Raw genomic sequence first — 21,166 nt, forward strand, 5'->3', positions numbered from 1 at the left:
TGTCACAAGAACCATCACCTCACAACCACATCGGCGGCAACTCTATGCTATGAAGAACGAGTGTCAATTGCATCTCAATGTCCGATTGTAATATCTACGGTATGTAGAAGTCAAGAAGTAGAAATTCAAAGTACGCTCGCCGACCCATTACCCCACCCCACTTCTCTCCTAAACCGCCACGCAAAGTACATGCTCTGTCATAACTTCCTACCCTTGCCTTTACCAGCACCTCCTGGCAGACTTGGGAATTGATTGTCTTGTTTTAGTGCCGCTTGCTTGCTCTGTTCTTCGGCCAAGCTGAGCTGAATCGCAAAGTCTAGGTCGCTCATCTCGTTCGCCTGGCTGGAGCCTGCGAGTGCTGGGGATGATCGAGGGGAAGTCTGTGTGGACTGCGGACGCTTGCTCTTTGGCTTCGCGTGTCTGATGGGGACGTCATAGCCAGCAGCAGGAGACGTTGCCAAGCTTTGGCGTATGGCCTCGGCGATATCTGCATCCAACTCGTCCTCCGTCTTTGGCGTATCCTGGCGTGGTGGACTGTATGCGGGCGTGAAGTCAGCGCTTTGATCAGTGCTGCTTGCCGTGACACTTGGCGTAGCACTGGTGTCGGATGCCCTGCGAGCGTGGTCCTGTTCGTACGCCTCTTGACTCAGCATGGCTGCATAGGCAAGCATCTCTTCTTCGCTACCGCCGAGCAGGTCAGTGCCGAAGCGACCAGCGAAGCGTTGAGATTCTTTGCTTCGCTGCTGTTTTTCACGATGCAATTCCAGCTGTTCGTGCTCGATGTAATTTTTCAAGTTGCTACGAGTCGCGACCGAGAATCGCTCGCCAGCTGCATTACTGCCGCGCTCGGACCTGCGAAGTCGACGCTTGTTCGACTTGTATTGGTCGGCCGCAGAGGAACTGTAGGCCCAGTAGAGTAGGTGGGTGCCCAGAGACACAATGCCACGAAGCACAGTGGGATCGGGGTCGAGAGCGATCGCACCTGCGGCGAACAAATTGATACCAACGCCCTGAGCGCTGGCCTGTGCTTGCAACAGTCTGCGACGAGCGCGCGAAGAGAAGCGCGAATTCAGTGTGCGGATGGGCTGCATGTCGGACGCTAGTACATCCCAAGCCTGCACGAGTCCATCGTTACCGCCATGAACCAGGCACAGCGAGGTAAGTGCCAAGCAGGAGATCTCCGGTGAGTCGGTATGAATGATACGGACAGGCTCAACTGTATTGATGATGTCGACAGAACGTGACACAGGAGCTCGCATATCCCAGAGTAAGACAGTGCCAAGCTTTGTGCCAGCTGCGAAAACGCGAGCTCTCTGGCCTGGCACATCGGCAGCAGTGGCAGGCTGGTTTGCAGCCGACAGAGGTGTGTATGAAGGAGACGAAGCCGTGGACCTGCCAGAAAAGCCAAGAAGTGGATCTTCGGATGCTGTTTGGATGGCAAACGTCGACTGATCAATGCAAGTTGCAAGGATCTCGACGTTCTTCAAGCCGCTGAGCGTGTACCTGGTAGTCCTCCACTCCTCGGTCATCGGCCTCGGAGTGTTCGCGCCATCGAAGTCATGACCCAAGGAGTCGCTCAAACGCTCGAAGGAGAAGCCTGCGGGTGGAACAGTGGCCGGGGAAGCAGAACCTCCGAACAAAGACGGCGGAGTTGAAGCTTCAGTACTCGCAGCAGTGAGAGGCGGCGTGAAGGCAGATTGCGAGCCACCACGATCTTGGAATCGGCGGCGACTGTAGCGTTTCACGCCGGCCGGGCTGTCATCTCGTCCACATTCGAAGACGATGATATTTTCTCCGGCATTGTTGCCGTCGTCTCCAGCGAAGTCAACTTCGAGCTTGCGGCGCATGTCCCAACCTACACACGAATGCTGGAAGTCTTTCGGCTTCCGCGAGAGGAATGTCTCGATCTCTTGTGTTTCAGCTGTGATCTGCGCTGAGCTTAGGCACATGCCATTCCACGAAGAACGTGGCGAGTAGCTCCCGTCAACACTCGCATCTGCGTATGGATCAATCTTGGCGACACGTCTGCTTGGCTCTACAGCTTTCCAGTAAACAGTGCGACCAGTCTGCCATGCCAGACGTTCCACGGCTTCATCGTCGAGACGCGCCCCTCGGTCCACGTGCGGGCGCTTGGGGAATTTGGTCAGATAGAAGACTTCGCCAAGCGCGTTGAGCACCACTGCCCAAATACGATTCTGTGCCATTCGCTTCAAGCTGTACTCATTGTCGACTGCGATTGCGATGATTGGTACGCCCGGGCTTAGCACCCAACGGGCAGTCATTTCTCCACGACCGAATCTTTGATCACGATTGTTGCCGTTGCTAGAAGCGCCCAGGCTGTAGGCGGTGAGCACTCCCAGGGAGGAGCCAGAAAAGATGCCAATAAGGCCATCAGTAAGACCTGGTACGGCGGCAGACTTGGCAATCCACGTCGCAGTGACCGCTTCCTTGCTCGGTGTGATCTTTGGAATGCCGAGTTCGTGCGAGACCATGGCAGATGATGAATGCAGAAAGCGTCCACGCATCTCCTCAGTAGACCGGTAATAATACGCACCACCGGGTGAGCCTTCACCAACTACCATGCCATAGGGCTGACTAACATCCATAGAGTTAGGCACGCCCACGACTTCTCCAGGACCGAGACCAAATTGAGCGTCACCGGGAAAGCGGTCGGCAAACTGTGGGAACATCTGAGGATCGGACAAGCCCCAGTTGTCGACTTTTGCGGCGGTAGGATCGCTGCTCGTAGCGGTGCCAAACTCATCCGCGCCGTGGGCAAAGCGTGGCAATTTCTTGTTGGAGGTCGATCCGAAAGTGGCATGTATATGATTGATTGTCGTGAAGAGTTGCGAGTTGTACATGACAGTCGGAGCAACAGTCTGACTCCGCGTAGCATGCGAATTGGCAGCTTGCACCGGCTTGCCACGCGACAGTGATCTGAGTAGCCGGGTTCGCATAATGTACTCGCTTCGCCAGGATGCCAAAGCAGTAAGACGCGTGAACGCGCGCTTCTTCGACTTGATGACAGCTTCATCATCGTTATCGTCGCCCAGTAGTAGTGCATTGATAGAATCGGGACCTGGAAAGAAATGCGAAAAAGCTGTTCGCCATGCATGTGGACCCGTCACCAAGTCATGGAACCGTTTCGACACGAGCGAAACAGATGCCAAATCATTGGGCGCGAGACGAGCCAAGGCATGTGTCAAGACCTCTGCGCTCTATCAGCATGGTCCATCTTCCACATATCATAGTATTGACTTACCATTAGGCAAGTCCAAAATAGGAGCCCGCTTGTCTCCCGGGCTACGTGGTTTCTTTATGACCTCAAATACTGGTCCCTCTCTCTTTCTCATAGGCGGCGTAGAAGCCTGTTCATATTCCAAGATACGGTTTCGCGCTGGCGGCGAAGGTGTTGCGCGCGCGTTCAGTCCGCGCTCAGCAGAGTCGCGTTTTCCGGCATCGCGTTCTGCTTCCTGCAACGAAGCTGCGATCGCTGCGTCAAGGGCAGACTGCTCCGCTGCGCATGTCTTCTCGGCACTGGAGTGTGGCAGAGAGACTGCTCCAAGGTCATCGCGAAGAAGGCCATGCTGGGTAGACGTCGTTGTCTGCTCGGTGGATTGCTCGATCGTCGCTGTTGGGGGAAGCGATGAGGACTCTGGTAGCATATAAGGTGCGGAGGAGGCGACGAGGGTTCTATCGACTGAGCCAATTTCGGTTCAGTCAGTGCGCGGATGGGCTTGCGAGAGCGTGTGGCGGTTTCGTTGTTGTCGAGGAGTCAAAGCCGCTCTGACGTGTGGAAGTAGCGACACTCCCGGCGAAATTTCGGAGTGGCGCCTGAGGCCAAACAGTCTGGTGGAGAGCACAACCTCCTCATGATTGTGGACAGCGCTGGAATAGCATGGTTTACTGTTCACATTTTCATCATTATCCACACCGAGAGGTATCGTCCAAGTCCATCCTCGCTAGACTCCCGCACGCAGACCACCATAACGCCGATCATTGTCGCTCATGCTGGAAATCATCAATTGTACAAAAAAGCCTACAAATCCTCCGTGGAGCAATTTGGATGCACAACGTAGACTGTCTTGCTTGTTCTCTCCAAGCCGGTTCCATCCTCTTCTGCGAGACCCTCGCCTTGTACCTTCATGAGGACGTTGTTCTGTAAGCCGAATTAGTGAACTGATCAATAGCATCAAGACACAAGCTCTCACGTACCTTTACCATGCGCTTGAGCACCTTCCTTGCAAGGCTGTTGGCCTCTGCGAGCCCATCCGTATCGTGGATGCCTTCCTCCACTTGCTCAGTATACCACTGCAGCAGGTCATCCTCTTCGACACCGTCTTGTTCCTCGTTCTGGTCTTCGTTCACGCGCTTCAGCAGCATGTTCTGGATCTTGATGAAGTCGTCGTATTTGATCTGTGTCTTTGGTCGTTGAGGAGCAGGTGTCTGCGAGGCTCTGGCAGCCGGTGTGGCCGCAGGACCCTCTTCACCACCCATCTGGGCATCCTCTTCGTCCGCAGCAGCGCCACCTTCTGCGTCGTCAACTGCAGCTGCCTCGTCTTCCTCCTCGAACTCGACATCGTCCTTGTCCACGCTGATGATACTTTGCTGCAGCAGCTTGAAAGCTTCATCAACGAACGCGGGAGTGACCTCGTCCACGCAGCTCGCCTTGGCGATAGCCTCGCTGAGACGGATGAGAGATTCAAGTTGTCGGACGGTGATGCGGTAAGAGTTGCGACCGATACCGCCTTGCGCATCATCCGCTCGCAGCTCCTTGTACTTTTGCACGAGGTAAGCTCTGGCTTGTTCGGTAAAGACAGGCTGGAAGAGACGCGCAAACCGGATATATCTCTGCAGCTGCTCAGTGCTGAATTCGGGCTCGATCGCCTCGTCTTTCTTTTGATGGAGCCCAACAATATGCCTGGCCAAGTGCTCATCCACGTCCTCGTTGCAGTCGTCAAGGACAACGAAGAACAGGTCGAAACGCGACATAATCGGTGCACTCATGTTGATGTTTGCGCGCAGCGTCGTCTTGCGGTTATATCGACCTGAGACAGGATTTGCCGCTGCGAGGATGGAAGTGCGAGCGTTCAGTGTTGCTTGTATGCCGGCCTTCGCGATCGAGATTGTCTGCTGTTCCATGGCTTCGTGGATGGCCACCTGATCTGCGATATCCATCTTGTCGAACTCGTCGATAGCGCAGATGCCATTGTCAGCCAACATGAGAGCACCTGCTTCGATGGTAAATTCTCCCGTTTCCTCGTCTTTTACCACGGCAGCCGTCAGACCAGCGGCAGAAGACGCCTTACCAGACGTGTACACAGCGCGTGGCAAGAACGAGCACACGTACTTCAGGAACTGTGATTTGCTGGTTGACGGATCACCCACGATGCAGATGTTGATATCGCCACGCAAGGCCATTCCCTCCGGGGTGGTCTTGCTAACACCACCGAGCATCTGCAAGAGAAGACCCTTTTTGATGACGGTATGTCCAAACACCATAGGGGCGAGGGAGTCCACGAGCCTCATATAGATGTTTTCTGATTGCACCATTTCTCTCAGCTCATCGATTTCTGCCGGCGTGAGCGTGTCGAGATAATCCTGCTGTGCCTTTTCACCACCGAGACCATCAGAAGTTTCCACGTTCTGCGCGAGTGAGCTCATCAAATTTCCGGCCTGGCCCTTCAAGTTTTGGCTGGAGTGCTGTCCTTGTGTCGAAGTGTCTGGGGTTATCATGTTCGCGAGGAAAGCCATACGGTAGGTCAAGTCACGCACTCCGAGCGCTTTCAAGCCTGAAACACCCCCGCCTCCAGTATCTGACCCACGAGGCGCCTGAGTATCGCGAACTGCTTGCACTCGCATCCCCGGAACTCTGAACTGACTGACATCCGGCACTACGATCAAAGTTCCTGTGAAGATGCACTTCTCGCCAGCCTTCGCGCGATCTACCATTTCACCGCGAAGGATGACTTCCATCGTCCTGGGCATACTGCCAGTTGGAATTTCAGAACTGTTCTCTTGAATCTTGACTTTCTGCCAATCGATGAAGGTGCTTTGGCGAATGTCCAGTCGCCAGCCTTGCCTGTTACCACATGTTGCGTTGGGACACTGGGTTGGCTCTGAATACTTGAAGATCTGTTCCACATCTGGAACAAGACTGTTGCAAACCTCGCAGACAAATGTCGCAAGATGCAGTTCTGGCCTCACTTCCGATGTTCTCGTCACTGTGCCAGATATCGATACGAGTTTTCCGATCTGCTCCGTCCGCAGTTGTCGTACCCTAGACACCAGCGGAAGATTGTAGAAAGCCAATGTGAAGATTTTGTCCGTCTGTTGATTTGGTGTCTTGTCGTTCAAGTTGCTTTCCTCTTCCTCGCTAATACTCTGGGTGGCCTGCGAGGTGTCTGTCCTCGCCGTGGTGGAGCCTGGCTGTCTGTGCATTCGGTAATATGCTGGTTCGTATTTGGCGATCAGGCTGTTCAGTGCGCGAAGCATATACGGCTGGAAACGGTAGTAGTCGCCTTGTATGGCATTGGCCAAAATGCCGCGCTCGTGGTCCATTAGGTGTGTGAAGTCGACATAGAGTGTGGAGAGCCCGTATTGTGCCAGACCGTGCACTTGCGCAATATAGTATTTGCTTGATGTCACGGCGCTCGACAGTGGCTGTGCTGAAGGCGTGGGCTCTTCTGTGAAGCTTTCGAGGAAGCGCTCGAACTGTATGCCCAGTGTTTCTGCTGTGGTATCGACGACTCGCGGGACATCTGCTGCACCAGTCGTGGCTCGCCTCATGCCTCTTCGGCCGACAACCTCATCATCAGCGAAACCGTCGATATCGCTATGCATTCCAGGTGTGCTGATAGACGGCGGTCCTCTGGGTGTCGCACCGCCCCTTGGTCGTGATGAAGAACGGGCCTGCCGTCTTCGTCCATCGGATTCATCGCTTCGTGGGTCGCGAGGTGTAGGTGCATTGTCCGAGCCCATGGCCAGATCAATGAGCGACGACATGGTTGGGTTTGTGGCCTTTGCAATTGGTGTTGGTGGGAGCGGATCTGGATTACAGAAGCAGAAACGAGCAGACGACTTCGCGGCGGGACAGACGACGCGCTTCACGTACAATTTTCGCGTCTCTGGAGCAAATGTCGTGGCAGCGTGCAGTGAGCGCCCCTTCCGATCACATCTGGGAGTTGGGGAAAAGTGGAGAGCCAGTCGCTGCTCACACTCTTGAGAGTTCAAGGCTCATCTTCCGGGCCACTCAGTTGTGATTGCATTGCAGCGATACCAGTTGGCTTTCAAGTTCACTATTGTCACGATATTTGCACTTCTACCTCACGCGTAAAGTGGTTCTTAGCGCGAAGTTCCTGCAGGGCCAAGCGACGAGCCGACAGGGATTGTCTGGAGAAGTCCACAAAGAAACATCGAACGACTTCGGGGTCAGAAACAATTCAACTACTTTCACTCGCCACACCTCTACTTCGCTTGCTACAGCACACCATGACCGCCACGACGACCGTTACGCAGACGGCGTCCCCATCCTCGGCAGAGAACATCCTCCGCCTCTTTCCAGAGATCAACACTGAACTCGCAACCCAAACACAATCTGCCACACAAGATGCCGACATGGCGGGGTACGATGAGGAGCAGATCCGACTCATGGACGAGGTATGCATTGTCCTAGACGACAATGACCTCCCAATTGGCAGTGGATCCAAGAAGATGTGCCATCTCATGGACAACATCAACAAGGGCCTGCTCCACCGCGCATTCTCCGTCTTCCTCTTCGACTCACAAAACCGATTACTGCTGCAACAACGAGCTTCTGAGAAGATCACTTTCCCTGACTTGTGGACGAACACATGTTGCTCGCACCCCTTGGGCGTCCCTGGCGAGACGGGGTCAACATTGGATGCTGCTGTGTTGGGTGTGAAGCGTGCGGCACAGAGGAAGCTTGACCAAGAGCTTGGGATCAAGGCAGAGCAAGTGCCAATTGAAAAGTTCAAGTTTTTGACAAGGATACACTACCTCGCACCCAGCGACGGCAAGTGGGGTGAGCACGAGATTGATTACATCTTGTTCATCAAGGCCGATGTCGATGTGGTCCCCAATCCCAATGAGGTGCAGGCCACCGACTACGTGACTCCGAAAGATTTGAAGGCGATGTTTGCAGAAGGAAAGCTCAAGTTCACGCCGTGGTTCAAGCTCATCTGCGAAAGCATGCTGTTCGAGTGGTGGCAGCACTTGGACACTGGGCTGGAAAAGTATATGGGCGAGACGGAGATCAGGCGCATGCTGCCTGCAAAGGTCACCAGCAAGTAAAATCACGATACCTTCACACACATGCTCGGTGGCAGTGGCCAATGCTTGCGCAATGATTAGCGGTTTATGTTCATGATACCAGAGACCGACAGAATCCAACCAAGAATCTCATGCTGAGCCGCGTAGGCGACAGCAGGTTTCCATTATTATGTTCCAAAGCATATGGGAGTGTTGCTTCGATGTTCGTCGCTCCTTCCCTTTGTCGCGTAGTAGCCACGCTTTCCCGCCTTCCTGAGTAAGAACCGTCTGCCTAGATGCGAGCTCTCGCTTCATTTTCGCCGCCTGAAATCGTATACAGCGAATTCATGACTGACAATGTCTCGGACCAAGGAGCGTGCGAGACGCATGGCGTTACTGAACGCGGGGCCACTGATGCCAGCCGTGACTTCAAACGAGCAGCAAGGTCAACTCATCCCGCTGAAAGGTGACCACTTCCTCCGACGCGACACATACGACATCGCAATCGAAGAGAACGACGAGTTTCTCATTCGATCACGGAACGTCAAATCCAGCAAACCTCGCCCGACGAGAGATATTGATCCGGAAGACTCACCACTGTCAGAAGATGAGCTTGAAGCAGTCTACGGCGGGAATGCAAGTCCAATACGCTCGTCGCCCCATCAGGTACAGCTGAGCGAAAAGACTGCCGATCAGCAACAGCGGCGAACGAGCGTCGCTGGCCGACCTAAGAGGAGACGAATCTTACAGCCGGATGCGCAGAAGACTGCAATCTCCAGCGCACAGGAAAACCCCGAGGCCGTGACTTTCGACTCCCCGATATCCGCGCATCGTGCGAATCCAGGAGACTCCCATCTGGAGAGGGTCACCTCACACCTGACAAGCGGACCATTTCATGGTGTTCCCAGGCAAGTCCACGCTACTCGTCCTCATTATCGTTCTGCTGTGGGAAAAAATGTCGCGAAGAAAGGAGCTGGGACAAAGCCAAGTGGAGCAACAGTGGCAGCGATGCGGTCTGTCCCTCAATCAGCCGTTCGACGACTTTCAGCAAATGAATTGTTGCTCGTGAAATCTCCTTCTGATGTAGGTTTCGCGCCTGATCCACGCAGTAGTGACTCGCCTGATGCAGAGGCCCACGACCCGATCCAGAGCAACACCGCCAGGCACACAGCAGATCATCAAGATGCTTGTCACAGGAGGTCTTCGCCTATCAAAGCTCCTTTGACCTCACTCAGACGACGTATCAAGAAGCCAAAGTCTTCTCACAAGTCGATTGGGGCATTGCAACGAAAGGCTCTCGCACGTGCGCCATTTTTCAAGGCAACCAAGCAGACGACGGTGGCTGGAGACGGGTTCGAGGTATCAGAGATGAAAGTTACCCATCCGAAGCCTGTCGTGAAGCGACGCCGCGGTCGCCGAAATTTAGCAATGGGCTTTTCCACCTTGACCCTCAAGCCAGGTCCTCTGCCCGCTGTTGAATTTTTGGGAGACATCGTGAAAGAGCAGGTCAAGGCAGAAGCTGACGCAGCCACGTCAATGGAAGACGAAGCAGCTCACGCTGGCGAGAACAGCATCCGCCAACAACATTCCGCCGAACCGGCACAGCGGCGCACAGTTACCTTTAGCGATCACGCGCTGGACAAGATGATGTCTCAACGACTATCGTCTGTCACGGCGCCCAAACGCGTGTACTCCATATCCTCGGATGAAAGCGAGGACGAGTGTGATGGGCTCGACGATTGGAACCAATCCGAAATCGAAACGCATCAAGAGAACGACCAAATCAACAACAAGCCTCTCAGGCATTCTGCTTCTTTCTGTGCCCCGTCGCCTCGCGACCAGCATGTACCGGAGCGCTCCACCCCATCAGAACAAACTTCCTTTCACTGGCTCTCAGGCCGAGCTCGTAGTACAGGCGTTCAGTTCGACTTCCGCAAATTCCCAGCCTCTTCGGCTGCCAGAACTCCGCTCGATAAGCGTTATTTGATCGAAGTCGACGAGGTGATAATGGACGAACCTGATACCGATGTACTCTTCCCGGCTAACAACCATGGCGATGACGAGATGCTGGAGCCGAATGTGCACGTGGTGGAGCATGTTGACCGCGGTACGCCTTTGCTCTCGAGGCCTTGCGCACCACGCTCCATATTACGCCGCAAAAGCTCCATGCAGCAAGAGTGCAACAGTCGTCCCGAGAACACCGCAGCAAATACACGACGCAACAGCGCGCGACTTACTGAGCAGAGCCATTACTTCAACGTACACTCGAACGATGATGATGGAAACGACCAACACTCTGAGGAAGGAAGAGAGCCTGCATCTCGTAGACGCAACACCGAGATAAATCTCGACGAAAGCCGCTACTTCAGTCAAGCAGCCGGGCGACTACAGCAGGCATCCAGCAAGAAGCCTCGCATCATCAAGCAGCGCTCCAGTGAAGCCAGACGAGCCAGCTGGCTTAGCCAACAAGAAGTTCTGATACCTGACAGCGATACTGCTGTCCTCGAATCGTCCATGGATGCGCAAGATGCTTCTCCAGGACTGCCTGACTACACAAACTTCAGCAAGCAGAATGTTCTGATGCGTAATGGCGATACTACTTGGACTTCGTCGAACGTGCCAAGGATGTACAAAGATCTGAAGACATTGACGAGAGCAGTGAGCCAAGAGCATGGTACATTGAGCCAGTCAGTGCGAAGGAAGTCGAGTCTCTCGTTCCGCTCGCCTACGAAAGTGAAATAGAACGGCATAGTCGGGCAGGATGGCATGGAGGACGAGGTCTCGGAAGGAGACAGGATGGATTGTAGCAGAATGACTATGGTCTGGGCTCGCGTGCGAAGATATCTTGCCACCGCGACTCTATCTTCGCTAACTTTCGCTGTTCGCTCACAAGGCACGAGATGTACAGAACCCCAAATCAAATTCGCACGCAATAGCATGGACGCTCGTGAACCATTACAATACTGAACGTCCCTTCGATATTGATTGAGATTGATGGGGCGTCAACTAATCTATCAACCATTGGCGTGCACGAGCCCAGTGCTGACTAAGCGTTCAAGAAAGTCTCGATCTCGAACTTTTGCCAATCTGCAACACATCAAACCCAGGATTCATCGCGATCTAATGTCTAAACGCGACCGGCAGGAGGATGGAGCCGACAGGCCGCCAAAGCGGGCGCGGTCTGAGCATCAACCGGCGCAGGTCTTCGAAGTGACCTACGCGCGAGACCTGCAGCGGTATCTGGTCTTCCGCCAAGATGGAGAACAACAGCAACTGCTGAACGGCATCGCATCTTTCAAGGCTTTTCTTGAAAGCATCTTATATCACAAGGAAGAAGACAACCGAGGACGGCAGATATCAATACTGCGAGAATATCTGGACACACAGAAGCCCAGCTACCCCAAGGACACTGAGCATCCATTCCTCACACAACTATGGCAGGCCTGGTCTTTTGCCAACCAGAACAATAAGGATCATCTGGCCTCAACCGTCTGCGCAGTACTTTCGTTGCTTTTGAAGACACTATCCGGGATTTTGGACCTTCGGGAATATGGGTTACTGCTTTGTCGGACAGTCTTGCAGCACCAGCATCTTCGCCTCATCAAGCGCTGTCTTGATGGCCCAAAGCACAAGGACTTCATCATCTCCCCATCTCTGCGCCTTCTCATAGAAGTGACCAGCTTTGACGGAGGTGTGCTGGCACGAGAAGTGTATAAGCGCCGCGAGCAGACATTCGACACCAGCACGATTCGTCGCAATCTCGGCCTCGTCAAATTTGATGTCTCGGAGGAGGACGCGCGCAAGAGGCCATCTATCCGCATCCTCACAGTGCGATACGTCTTGGTTCTGTTCAAACACTTACACGAGGGTGGCAAGATAGACATCCTCAAGAGCAAGCCACTTTGCAGCGCGCTGTTCCAGTTCGTACACGCAGATCCTGCCGATCTGGTCACGGAGCTGTTGTCTACAGTGGAGCAGAACATTCTCAGGGATGACAATGTACCTCGGGCGTCCAAGGCCGCTTTGTTGACGTCGCAGAATCTGGAAAAGGTGACTGCAGTCGCCACTCGTAGCATCGAAGAGCATGCCGCGGCCGACCGGGCCTTCGACTGGCTGAAAGCTGTGTGCAGCAAAGAATCCTACGGAGTGTTGAGAAAGGCCGGCTGGTACCCTGCTGGAACTACAGAGCACCGCTCGAAGCAGTCTGATGACAACATCGATCTCGGACTGGATAGTTTGGAGTTCTACGACGATGGCGAGCCAATAACTGTTCGCAACAGTAGTCTCTTGTCGTACATTGCCACCCTGCGCGCTCATTCTGACGAGCGAGAGCGAGAGCTGCTCTTGACGTGCTTCCGCTCTGCTCCAGAGCTCGTTGCGGCATACTTCTACAATAGCAAATTGCAGCTCGACCCGAAACTTTCCAATACCTGGGTAGGATATGCTTCGCTTATGTTCGAGGTGGTGCGTCTCGATGCACCTCACATCGTTGGTGAAGAGGGTGACGCACCACTGGTTCCGCCACAGACGAGGATTATGATTGAGAATATCTTGCCACAGCCGCTCACATTGCAAGTCCTCAATCGCTGTCTAAGTCAAAACGAGGAACTCATCGCCTTCTTCGCCGTCCGCATCCTGATTGCTGCTTTACAGAAACTGGATGCTGTCCTTGTGCAGCTACGAAAGCATAGCAAGAGCCAGCTATGGGAGCAGGCCGGTGAGCGACTGGTACAACGCTTCGTCGAGCGAGCACCCAAGCTGAAAGATGTGGTCTCTGTATTTCGGAAGATGCCAGACAACCATTCGCATGCCCTGCAAAGAGAGTCCATTGCCAGACTGATGCGCTTGTACTACGAAGTGATTCCTGTTCAAGCGCTCGAGGACCCTGTGGATATATCCAATGCCTTGACAGAAGCGCTGCTGCACAGCGAGGAGCCTGCTGTCAATACAAATGATGAGACTGGAGGTCTGCGGGCGCTGGAGCTCGAGCATCTGCTCACCATTGCCCGACACAGTACTGGTATGCGTTGGTTCCACAAGCAAGGTGGCTTGAAATACACTCCCATTGTCACATTGCTCCGGATACATCGGAGGGAGGTGACCAACTCGCAGATCCGCCTACTGGTCGAAAGCGTGCTCACCGAGAACGGCATTTTGAACGCAATTGATGATGTTCAACAGTTGTCGCCTTTTGATGCTCTGGTCGCGAGCGTTACAGAACTTCCCGATGACAGCACTGCGTGGGATTTCATCGACGACTGCATTGGACGCGCAACACGAAAGCCAGTCAAATACGTTGACGATCTTGAAGCACTCGCTACTTCTGGTGCAACGTTGCCAAGCATCCTCGCGGCCGTCGTGCGTGAGCAGGCTTCATTCGTAACCGCGAAAGACCCCGTGCAAGGCAAAGCAGAGGCACAATGGATTGTCCAGTTCTTGAGCTTGCTACAGCTTACCTCGGACGGCAATGCGGCACTCACCGAGGTCTCAAAAAGATGCACGAAGGAGCTGGCCAAGCTGGCGAAACCTGTCAAAGCTCATGCTTCCCAGGCTCTGCAGAAGCTCAAAGAAACACTGCCTAAAACTGCTCCTACAGTGGGCATGGAAGAGGTCACCGATGCTCCATCTGCACCCGCTTTGTCGTTCGATCCGCCACCAGCCGAGCGCGAGAACCATACCGAACTCTTCCGCTGGGCGCAAAAGGACATTGACCTCGCAATTGAAGACGGCGATATCTCAGCCCTGATGCTCTGCCTCTGCTCCAAACACAACGATGTCCGCAGACAAGCCCTCACCCAACTGAACAAAGTCAAACTCCAACTCCGTCCATCCTCGATCGATCCTGAAACGATTGCTGATGATCACGCCCACATCTCCCTGCTCATTGGCGAATTCACTGAGACCTTCGAACTGCACTATCTACCTCTCGACAAGCCTCTTCCTTACCTCGCCGGAACCTTCGCTGCCCGCGCCTTGAACATACAAACCCAACCTTCTCACTATCTCTACGCGAAACTCAACCACTTCCTCATCCGTGGCGCGAAATGGGATGTCAAACGCCTTCCTCGGTACTGGATCGAGAAGACTTTACTTGCCGAACCTGATGATGACGATGCTTACTGGAAAGAAGTGCAGTGGGTGTTAGACTGGCTGGTCGATGGCGTTCGCACTTCCGCAGACCTTGAGATTTTGAGGAAGGGCGATCAGAAGAAAGATGCAACGAAGAAGCCGGAAGTGATGGAGATGGTTCTGGCACTGTGGGGAAGTACTGGAGCGAAGAGGAACCGGTTGGTAAGAGAGAGAATTGCGGAGTTGGTGTACAGGATCAGTTGTATCGAGGGTGGTGCGGATGTTTTGATCACGAGGAGTGGAGCGTTGAGTTGGTTGGAAATGGCGAAGAAGGAGGGTGGTGCGGGATTGATCGAGGCTCTGAAGGCGAGAGTCGAGGAAAGATGTGATGGCGAGAGAATACAGAACTGGAAAGGCCTCAAGATGGTGGAAGCTTAGTATGCCGTCGAAGGTGATATTATTACAGTAATGCTCACTGCATGGCTTTCAGAGCGAGTGATACACTCCGTGGTATGCAAAGCAATTTCTCATCGGAAGCTCCAATTTCATCGGAAGCTCCTCTCATGCCTGTCCAAGGCTTATCGCCCAAAGAAATCATTGCTCGACAACGAACGTCTTTGGTCTAGCGGCAATTCAGTAAATCACACACGATGTATGTGTCTAAAAAATGTGAAGGTACAGGTAGAATCGGACGCAATCACAGGAATTTGCTCGTGGTCTTCCGTGCGGTCTTACGCTGCAAGGCTAAGGATGAACGTTTTTGCTTCTTGCATCCACTTTTGCCTCAGCCCAGTGCAGTCTCAACTTCACACACACCTTGCCCTTCAAGTGTGCTCTGTGGCTTTTTTGTCATGGTATCGAGGAATTGCAGCATTTGTATTGCTGCTATGAGCAGGCTGCTTCAATGATCGTCCCTGGTCTAGCGGTAACTCAATAAGTCGCATACATATCGTGTGCTTGAGATCAAATTTCAGGCAGACTCTACTGCGACAGACTAGCGAAATTCTGTATGGTAAAGACTTGTCGGAGGACGTGAGATCAGGGATGATTGTTTTGCTCTTCTCGCATACTTTTGCCCTGCCCAGAGCTTCTCCTTTCTATCTCCTGTTTGCATCCGTCGTAATGACTTCTAAGCTTGTCCGCTTCTTCTCTGTGCCAGATGCATACAGTGTACTTAAGCAATCACGAAAAGAACCATCTCAACGATACGTCCTTGGCCTAGGGGTATGCCTCGTAAGTCGCATGTGCAAAGCGTGTGCTTGAGCAATGCTGGTCAGCGATACAACGGCTTCCGATCTGACTCAGATTGTAACCATTGAAGGTTCCAGCTCTCTCGTAGCTAAGGACAATTGTTTTGCTCCTCAAATCACTTTTGCCCTACGTAGCTCTGGGGTCGGTTTTGTTTGTCTCTATGGGGCATGATCTGGCAGTACCTTTTGCCATCCATACAGAAATTCGGCAGCCTAAATATTCAGTTTGACAGCAGCGTTCCTCAACGATCGGCATTGGCCTGGCGGTATGTTTCTAAGTCGCGTCTCACTTTTGGATGCGCTAAATTGTAGTAGCCTAAGGGACACTTTCTTAGTCTTGGAGCTTAATCATGACAGGGGACTGGAAGCAAGTTCTGCAGCTCCCTAGTCGCCGGGCCAATGGCGATTGTTTTGCTTTTTGAATTCAATTTTGTCTCGACTAGCTGCTCTTGGCCTCTTATTCCATGGGAGCTGCGGACATTGGTCGTTTCTTTTGTTTTTTTTTTTTGGGTGGAGAATACATCTTATACAATAGCTTGGAGACTGTACTGCTCAAGACATCGTGCTTCGTTCAACTATACAGTTCTTACGACGCACCCTTCGAAATATTGCGCTGATGAACAGATATTTGATCGCTTCGAGCTAAGTTCGGTCATGGAGCAGAAGCTTGGTGCCTGGAGCAGGAGCCTGGTGCCTGGAGCGAATAGGCCAATCGTCCAAATGGGGGCACACGTTCTATGCTCATTTGTCGTGCTTCAGAGTCCTGAACAGGCGGCGTTGACCGGAGCAAAAGTGAGCTTTTGTTGACATTGTGAGTAGCAAGACACTATTCAGTGCAAAGGCGATTCTCTTGCGCTTCTCTGTTTGTTTTAATCCACCATCCAAGAAGCAAGAACAACGTTCCCTTCCCCGGTCTTCACCTTGAGCACCGTAAAAGACCGGAAAGTTCCCAGTACTATCTCCTTGCTCTCCACGAAATCTGGTGGACTACATATCCTCGAGAACAACATGGCATCTCAACGATCGCCCATAGTCTAGTGGTACAATCAATCAGTCGCAAAGACTGGAACTGTGCTTGGAATGACCGAATGACTTCTAAACTCTGACGGTGTTGATGTAGGGGATTGGAATTCGATCTCAGTGCATCCTGGGGTATGGGCATTTGTTTTGCTTCAGAGCGATTTGCTTCTTTGCCAATATACTCCAAATCTATCCATATATATCCATTGCGGCACCTACAATGGTCCATCAATGTGTGGTACGAAATCCTTGCGCACTGATTGCAGGGATCAGCCATTGCATCTGACACTCTGCTATCGGGATCGCATGGTGCACTCATGTGGTACGGAAAAGCTGCATTTCATGTGATTTGAGGCGTCGTAGCTTTCTCCGCTAAGTATGTGCCCCAAGGTTCCAACCAGTGTCGGCAACTTTCTTGTCGCAAGGGTGCGCTCTCCCGCCTACGGAAGACGGCTGCAGATATGCGTGATAAGTCGAGCAACCTGTCGACATTGTGGACCTGAGGGTGATGATGATTGATCCCCGATCAAAGTCCAGAAATACGCTACGAAGGTTCACAGTAGCATTGTGGATGCATTCAGACACATCATCCTGCCATTGCGAGATGTTCTTGAAGCAGCAGAAGGCCTCCTTGTCAAGCACTTAATAGCGCTGCGTGTCCTCTCTCTCTCAGGCACGACTCGATCAGAAAATCTGGTTCTCAGAGCAACAGGCGTGATGACAATGCACACGAAGGCTGAGCCTCCCAGTGCCATACATCCTTTCTGTAACTGATCTCATCAGCAGCAAGCCACCAAAAAAAAATAGAAAGGCCGGTCGCGCTATATCGTGGAATTCGGGGGCGCAGCAGCTCTGCTCTGCCAATCAGTTGCTTGCCATCGAGTGATAGTGTGCCTGGTCTGGTGCTTCAGTCGTCTTCATCCTCCTCGCCAGCATTATCGCGATCCTCGATCCCATTAGTCATGGCCAGACCCTCCATCCCGTCATCGTCATCTGCCGTAATGCCCAGAAGAGCAGAATTCGGATCATTCTTCGACTTCTGAGCTCGCAAAATCACCAGCCTCGCCCTCCTGATAGCTTCCTCCTCCGCCTTCTTGATTGTGCCACTGACTCTCACGACCTGTATGACGCAAGGTTGGTCCAGTGGCTTCGGCAATCGGGTCGCGAACGACAAAGCTGCCCAGACGAGTCTGTAGTGCTCTCTTGCCACTCTCACGATGGCGGTCGATGTGGCGGGTGAGCAGTATTTGACTATGCAAGGACCAGTAAGCAGGGACGAAGGATGAAAACGATACCACTGAGGATGGGAGGTACACACTCTGCAGGCTACCGGCGATCATGCCGGCTCCATAGTCGCCAAAAAGCTCGGAAACTCCATTCTTGATCATCTTGTGCAGTGTTCCGCCATTGAACTGATCGGAGCTTGGTCTTCGAAATTGGACTGCCCATGGCAACTCATCGTCCGTTTTGCTTGCGACTGTTGATTTGGCCTTTTCCTCGTTCGGATAAAGGATGTTTAGCAGGAGATATCGGTGCTTGATGCGGACCATCTTGGGATATCTCAACCTTCTTCACGTGGGATATGACAGTCTTGGGTATCTGGAGAGCTGAGCATAGTACTTGCGGCCAGTTCGAAGGTTGTTCACATTATTTGCTGTTGTTGTCGTCGCGTGTCCACGAACTGACGTCGCGTCACGAGAAAAAGTTGAGCGGAGCCAATTCCGCTCTGGATCGCAACCTCGAAAAAAGTCCAGAAGCTTGAACACTTCCCGTTCACATCACCACAACGCCTTTCACTATGTCGGACAGTCGCTTCGAAGCTCTCCAGAAAGATCCGAGATACCGACTCCCTTCGCGAAAAGAAGCGCGCACCTCGGTCGACCCTCGCTTCAAAACTCTTTTCACCGATCAGGATTTCCGCAAGAAGGCGACTGTCGATCGCTATGGACGAAAGATCAAGCCCGAGGCCGGAAAGAAAGAGCTTGAGAGGCTATATCGACTAGAGAAGAAGCCGAAGAAGCAGGAGCGAGAGGTTGTCGGCAGCAGCGAAGAAGACAGTGAGGAGGAGAGCGAGGAAGAGGAAGAACTGGTCACTGCGAAGAAGCACGATCCTGCGCGCGATGGAGGATTCGATGAGAGTTCTTCTAGTGAAGAAGAGACATCAGACGAGGAAGAGGACAGCGACGAGGATGAAGAGGAGGACGAGGAGGCAGAACTTGCAGATGCGACAGCGGGACACGAGCAGACAGAAGAGATTCCCATGGGTGAGGTCACAAAACGAATAGCTTGCGTGAACCTGGATTGGGACAATATAAGGGCTGCGGATATCATGGCTGTTGCACAAAGCTTCTTGCCTGCAAGTGGCAAGGTGGAGAGTGTTGTCATATATCCTAGCGAGTTTGGGCGAGAACGCCTGGCGAGGGAAGAGGTGGAGGGGCCGCCAAGAGAGATCTTCGCGTCGTCAAAACGGAAGAGTCAGCAGGAAGAGGAAGATAGCGAGAGCGAGGATGACGAGAAGATCAAGGAGCGGCTGTTGAAGCAGCAAGCCAGTGAAGGTGAGGAATTTGACTCGGCCAAGTTGAGGCAATATCAGCTGGAGCGTCTGCGGTACTACTATGCTGTGATTGAATGCTCAGACGAGCACACTGCTAAGACCTTGTACGATGCCATGGACGGGCGAGAATATCTGTCAACATCGAATTTCTTCGATCTACGCTTCGTACCAGACGAGACATCCTTCGAGGACGATGAAGTACACGACGAGTGCATGCAGCTCACGCAAGGTTACACACCAAATGACTTCCGGACAGAAGCTCTGACACACTCGAAAGTGCAATTGACCTGGGATCAAGACGACGCGACACGGAAGGAAGTGCAGAAGCGAGCTTTCTCTCGAGCGGAGTTGGACGAGAACGATCTGCAAGCTTATATCGGGTCAGATGACAGCGATGCAGACAGCACTTCGTCTCGCATGTCAGTGGCGGAAAAGAAGAAGAAAGCCAAAGCGGCGGTTCTGCGAGCGAAACTTGGCCTAGGTGCTGAGCCCGAGAAGATCAGCGGCAACGACAAGGAGGTAGTGGGCGACATGCAAATTACGTTTACTTCAGGTCTGAGCAATACCAAGGACAAGGGTAACGTGTTTGAGAATGAGCCACAGGACGAAGAGTCAACGAAGCAGCGGTACATTCGCAAGGAAAAGGAACGAAAGCAGAAGCGAAAGGAGAGGATGAAGGCTCGAGCCAATGGTCAAGCTGAGGACTCGGACGCCGAAGAGCAATCTGCGGAGACTACAACGAACGGCGCTGAAGCTGATTCGGAAGACGACGACCCTTTCAACGATCCATTTTTCAATGATCCTGCTCTCGCCGCTAAGCAAGAGAAGGCTGCCAAGAAAGCAGAGCGAGATGCCAAACGAGCGGAGAAAGAAAAAGCCGCAGCAGAAGCTGAAGGCCGCAAAGCGGAACTCGAGCTCCTCATGGCTGGCGAAGACGGGGCCGAGCATTTCGACATGCGGGACATCGAAAAGGCCGAGAAGCAAGCGAAGAAGAAAGGCAAGCATGCCAAGAAGACCAAGAAGGATGTTGTCGAAGATGATTTCAAAGTCGAGACCAACGATCCCAGATTCGCCGCGCTGTTCGAGAGCCACGAGTATGCAATTGATCCTACGAATCCAAAGTTCAAGAAGACGAAGGGCATGGAGACTCTGTTGGAAGAGGGAAGGAAAAAGAGGAAGGGAAGGCATAATGAGGAGGACGATGACGCTCCACCGAAAGAGAATAGGAAGAAGGCGAAGTCAGAACAAAAGGGAAGTGCTAATGGTGCCAACGATGATGTCAAAGGCCTTGTGGCGAGGCTGAAGAGCAAGAATAAGGGCAAAAGTAAGAGTAGGTAATTGCGCTTCGTCGAGACGAGTGCTTAACGTTACTGTGGCACCCACAATTTCACGGACTTCGACGCACGGTACAATGTACTACACACACCCATCTTTCACAGATGTTGGATCTGGGAAGCAAAACAATCGCGATTGGGCCGGAAGATGAGACAGGAAGATGAACTCGCACCTGTAGGTTTTCGACAACCTATGTGGGCAACACCAGCTTGCCGGAAGTCAAGCATCATGATACATGCAACGACTTATTGACGATACCACCAGACCAAGCACGATCGTTGAAGCCCTCAGATTCCTCGAAATATATGAATACCCATATCCGCATAACATGCGATATACTCTCTTTATAGATGAGGGATCGTTCAAACTCCAAGGAAACTTGACGAGCATGGAGCAAAATGTGACGGCAGAAGACCAAGCAAAGAAAACAAAACACCTGCATCGAGCGAAGCTGCCGAGAGCCATGAGTGCAACGCCTACAAGATTCAGTCTCATCTTGGATTGGTGAAGAACTCCACTGCCCACTGCATCATGCATCGACTGATCCAATGCCTTACTGACTTGACCACCTCACCCGATACGATCGTTAGCCTCCAGCCTCTTTGAGCTGTCATATAGCTTGCTTCGCTAGTTATGGCTGCTGCAAAAGAGATCTGACCCCTGAACC

At 52.8% G+C, this 21,166-nt stretch overlaps 7 protein-coding genes across 7 annotated transcripts; 4 read left to right on the forward strand and 3 right to left on the reverse strand.

Moving 5' to 3' along the window:
- Positions 1-197: 197 nt before the first annotated feature.
- On the reverse strand, positions 198-3,665 carry CKM354_000445200 (uncharacterized protein; the record flags this gene model as incomplete). The annotated part of the gene is made up of 2 exons (XM_044799689.1): positions 198-3,211; positions 3,263-3,665. The coding sequence occupies 2 exons, from the start codon at positions 3,663-3,665 to the stop codon at positions 198-200; spliced, it is 3,417 nt and encodes a 1,138-aa protein (XP_044655624.1).
- A 374-nt stretch (positions 3,666-4,039) lies between these two features.
- On the reverse strand, positions 4,040-7,005 carry CKM354_000445300 (MCM DNA helicase complex subunit MCM6; the record flags this gene model as incomplete). The annotated part of the gene is made up of 2 exons (XM_044799690.1): positions 4,040-4,159; positions 4,216-7,005. The coding sequence occupies 2 exons, from the start codon at positions 7,003-7,005 to the stop codon at positions 4,040-4,042; spliced, it is 2,910 nt and encodes a 969-aa protein (XP_044655625.1).
- Positions 7,006-7,491: 486 nt separating this feature from the next.
- Positions 7,492-8,313, forward strand: CKM354_000445400 (isopentenyl-diphosphate delta-isomerase IDI1; the record flags this gene model as incomplete). The annotated part of the gene is made up of 1 exon (XM_044799691.1): positions 7,492-8,313. The coding sequence occupies one exon, from the start codon at positions 7,492-7,494 to the stop codon at positions 8,311-8,313; it is 822 nt and encodes a 273-aa protein (XP_044655626.1).
- A 315-nt stretch (positions 8,314-8,628) lies between these two features.
- Positions 8,629-11,013, forward strand: CKM354_000445500 (uncharacterized protein; the record flags this gene model as incomplete). The annotated part of the gene is made up of 1 exon (XM_044799692.1): positions 8,629-11,013. One exon carries the CDS (start codon positions 8,629-8,631, stop codon positions 11,011-11,013), a length of 2,385 nt encoding a protein of 794 aa, XP_044655627.1.
- Positions 11,014-11,394: 381 nt separating this feature from the next.
- On the forward strand, positions 11,395-14,778 carry CKM354_000445600 (uncharacterized protein; the record flags this gene model as incomplete). Its single annotated transcript, XM_044799693.1, has 1 exon — positions 11,395-14,778. The coding sequence occupies one exon, from the start codon at positions 11,395-11,397 to the stop codon at positions 14,776-14,778; it is 3,384 nt and encodes a 1,127-aa protein (XP_044655628.1).
- A 2,739-nt stretch (positions 14,779-17,517) lies between these two features.
- Positions 17,518-18,160, reverse strand: CKM354_000445700 (uncharacterized protein; the record flags this gene model as incomplete). Its single annotated transcript, XM_044799694.1, has 2 exons — positions 17,518-17,861; positions 17,929-18,160. The coding sequence occupies 2 exons, from the start codon at positions 18,158-18,160 to the stop codon at positions 17,518-17,520; spliced, it is 576 nt and encodes a 191-aa protein (XP_044655629.1).
- A 248-nt stretch (positions 18,161-18,408) lies between these two features.
- Positions 18,409-20,502, forward strand: CKM354_000445800 (pre-rRNA-processing protein ESF1; the record flags this gene model as incomplete). The annotated part of the gene is made up of 1 exon (XM_044799695.1): positions 18,409-20,502. One exon carries the CDS (start codon positions 18,409-18,411, stop codon positions 20,500-20,502), a length of 2,094 nt encoding a protein of 697 aa, XP_044655630.1.
- Positions 20,503-21,166: the final 664 nt, after the last annotated feature.

This window comes from Cercospora kikuchii (assembly GCF_019650295.1).
Source record: "Cercospora kikuchii DNA, contig_00003, whole genome shotgun sequence".
Taxonomy (NCBI): Eukaryota; Fungi; Ascomycota; class Dothideomycetes; order Mycosphaerellales; family Mycosphaerellaceae; genus Cercospora; species Cercospora kikuchii.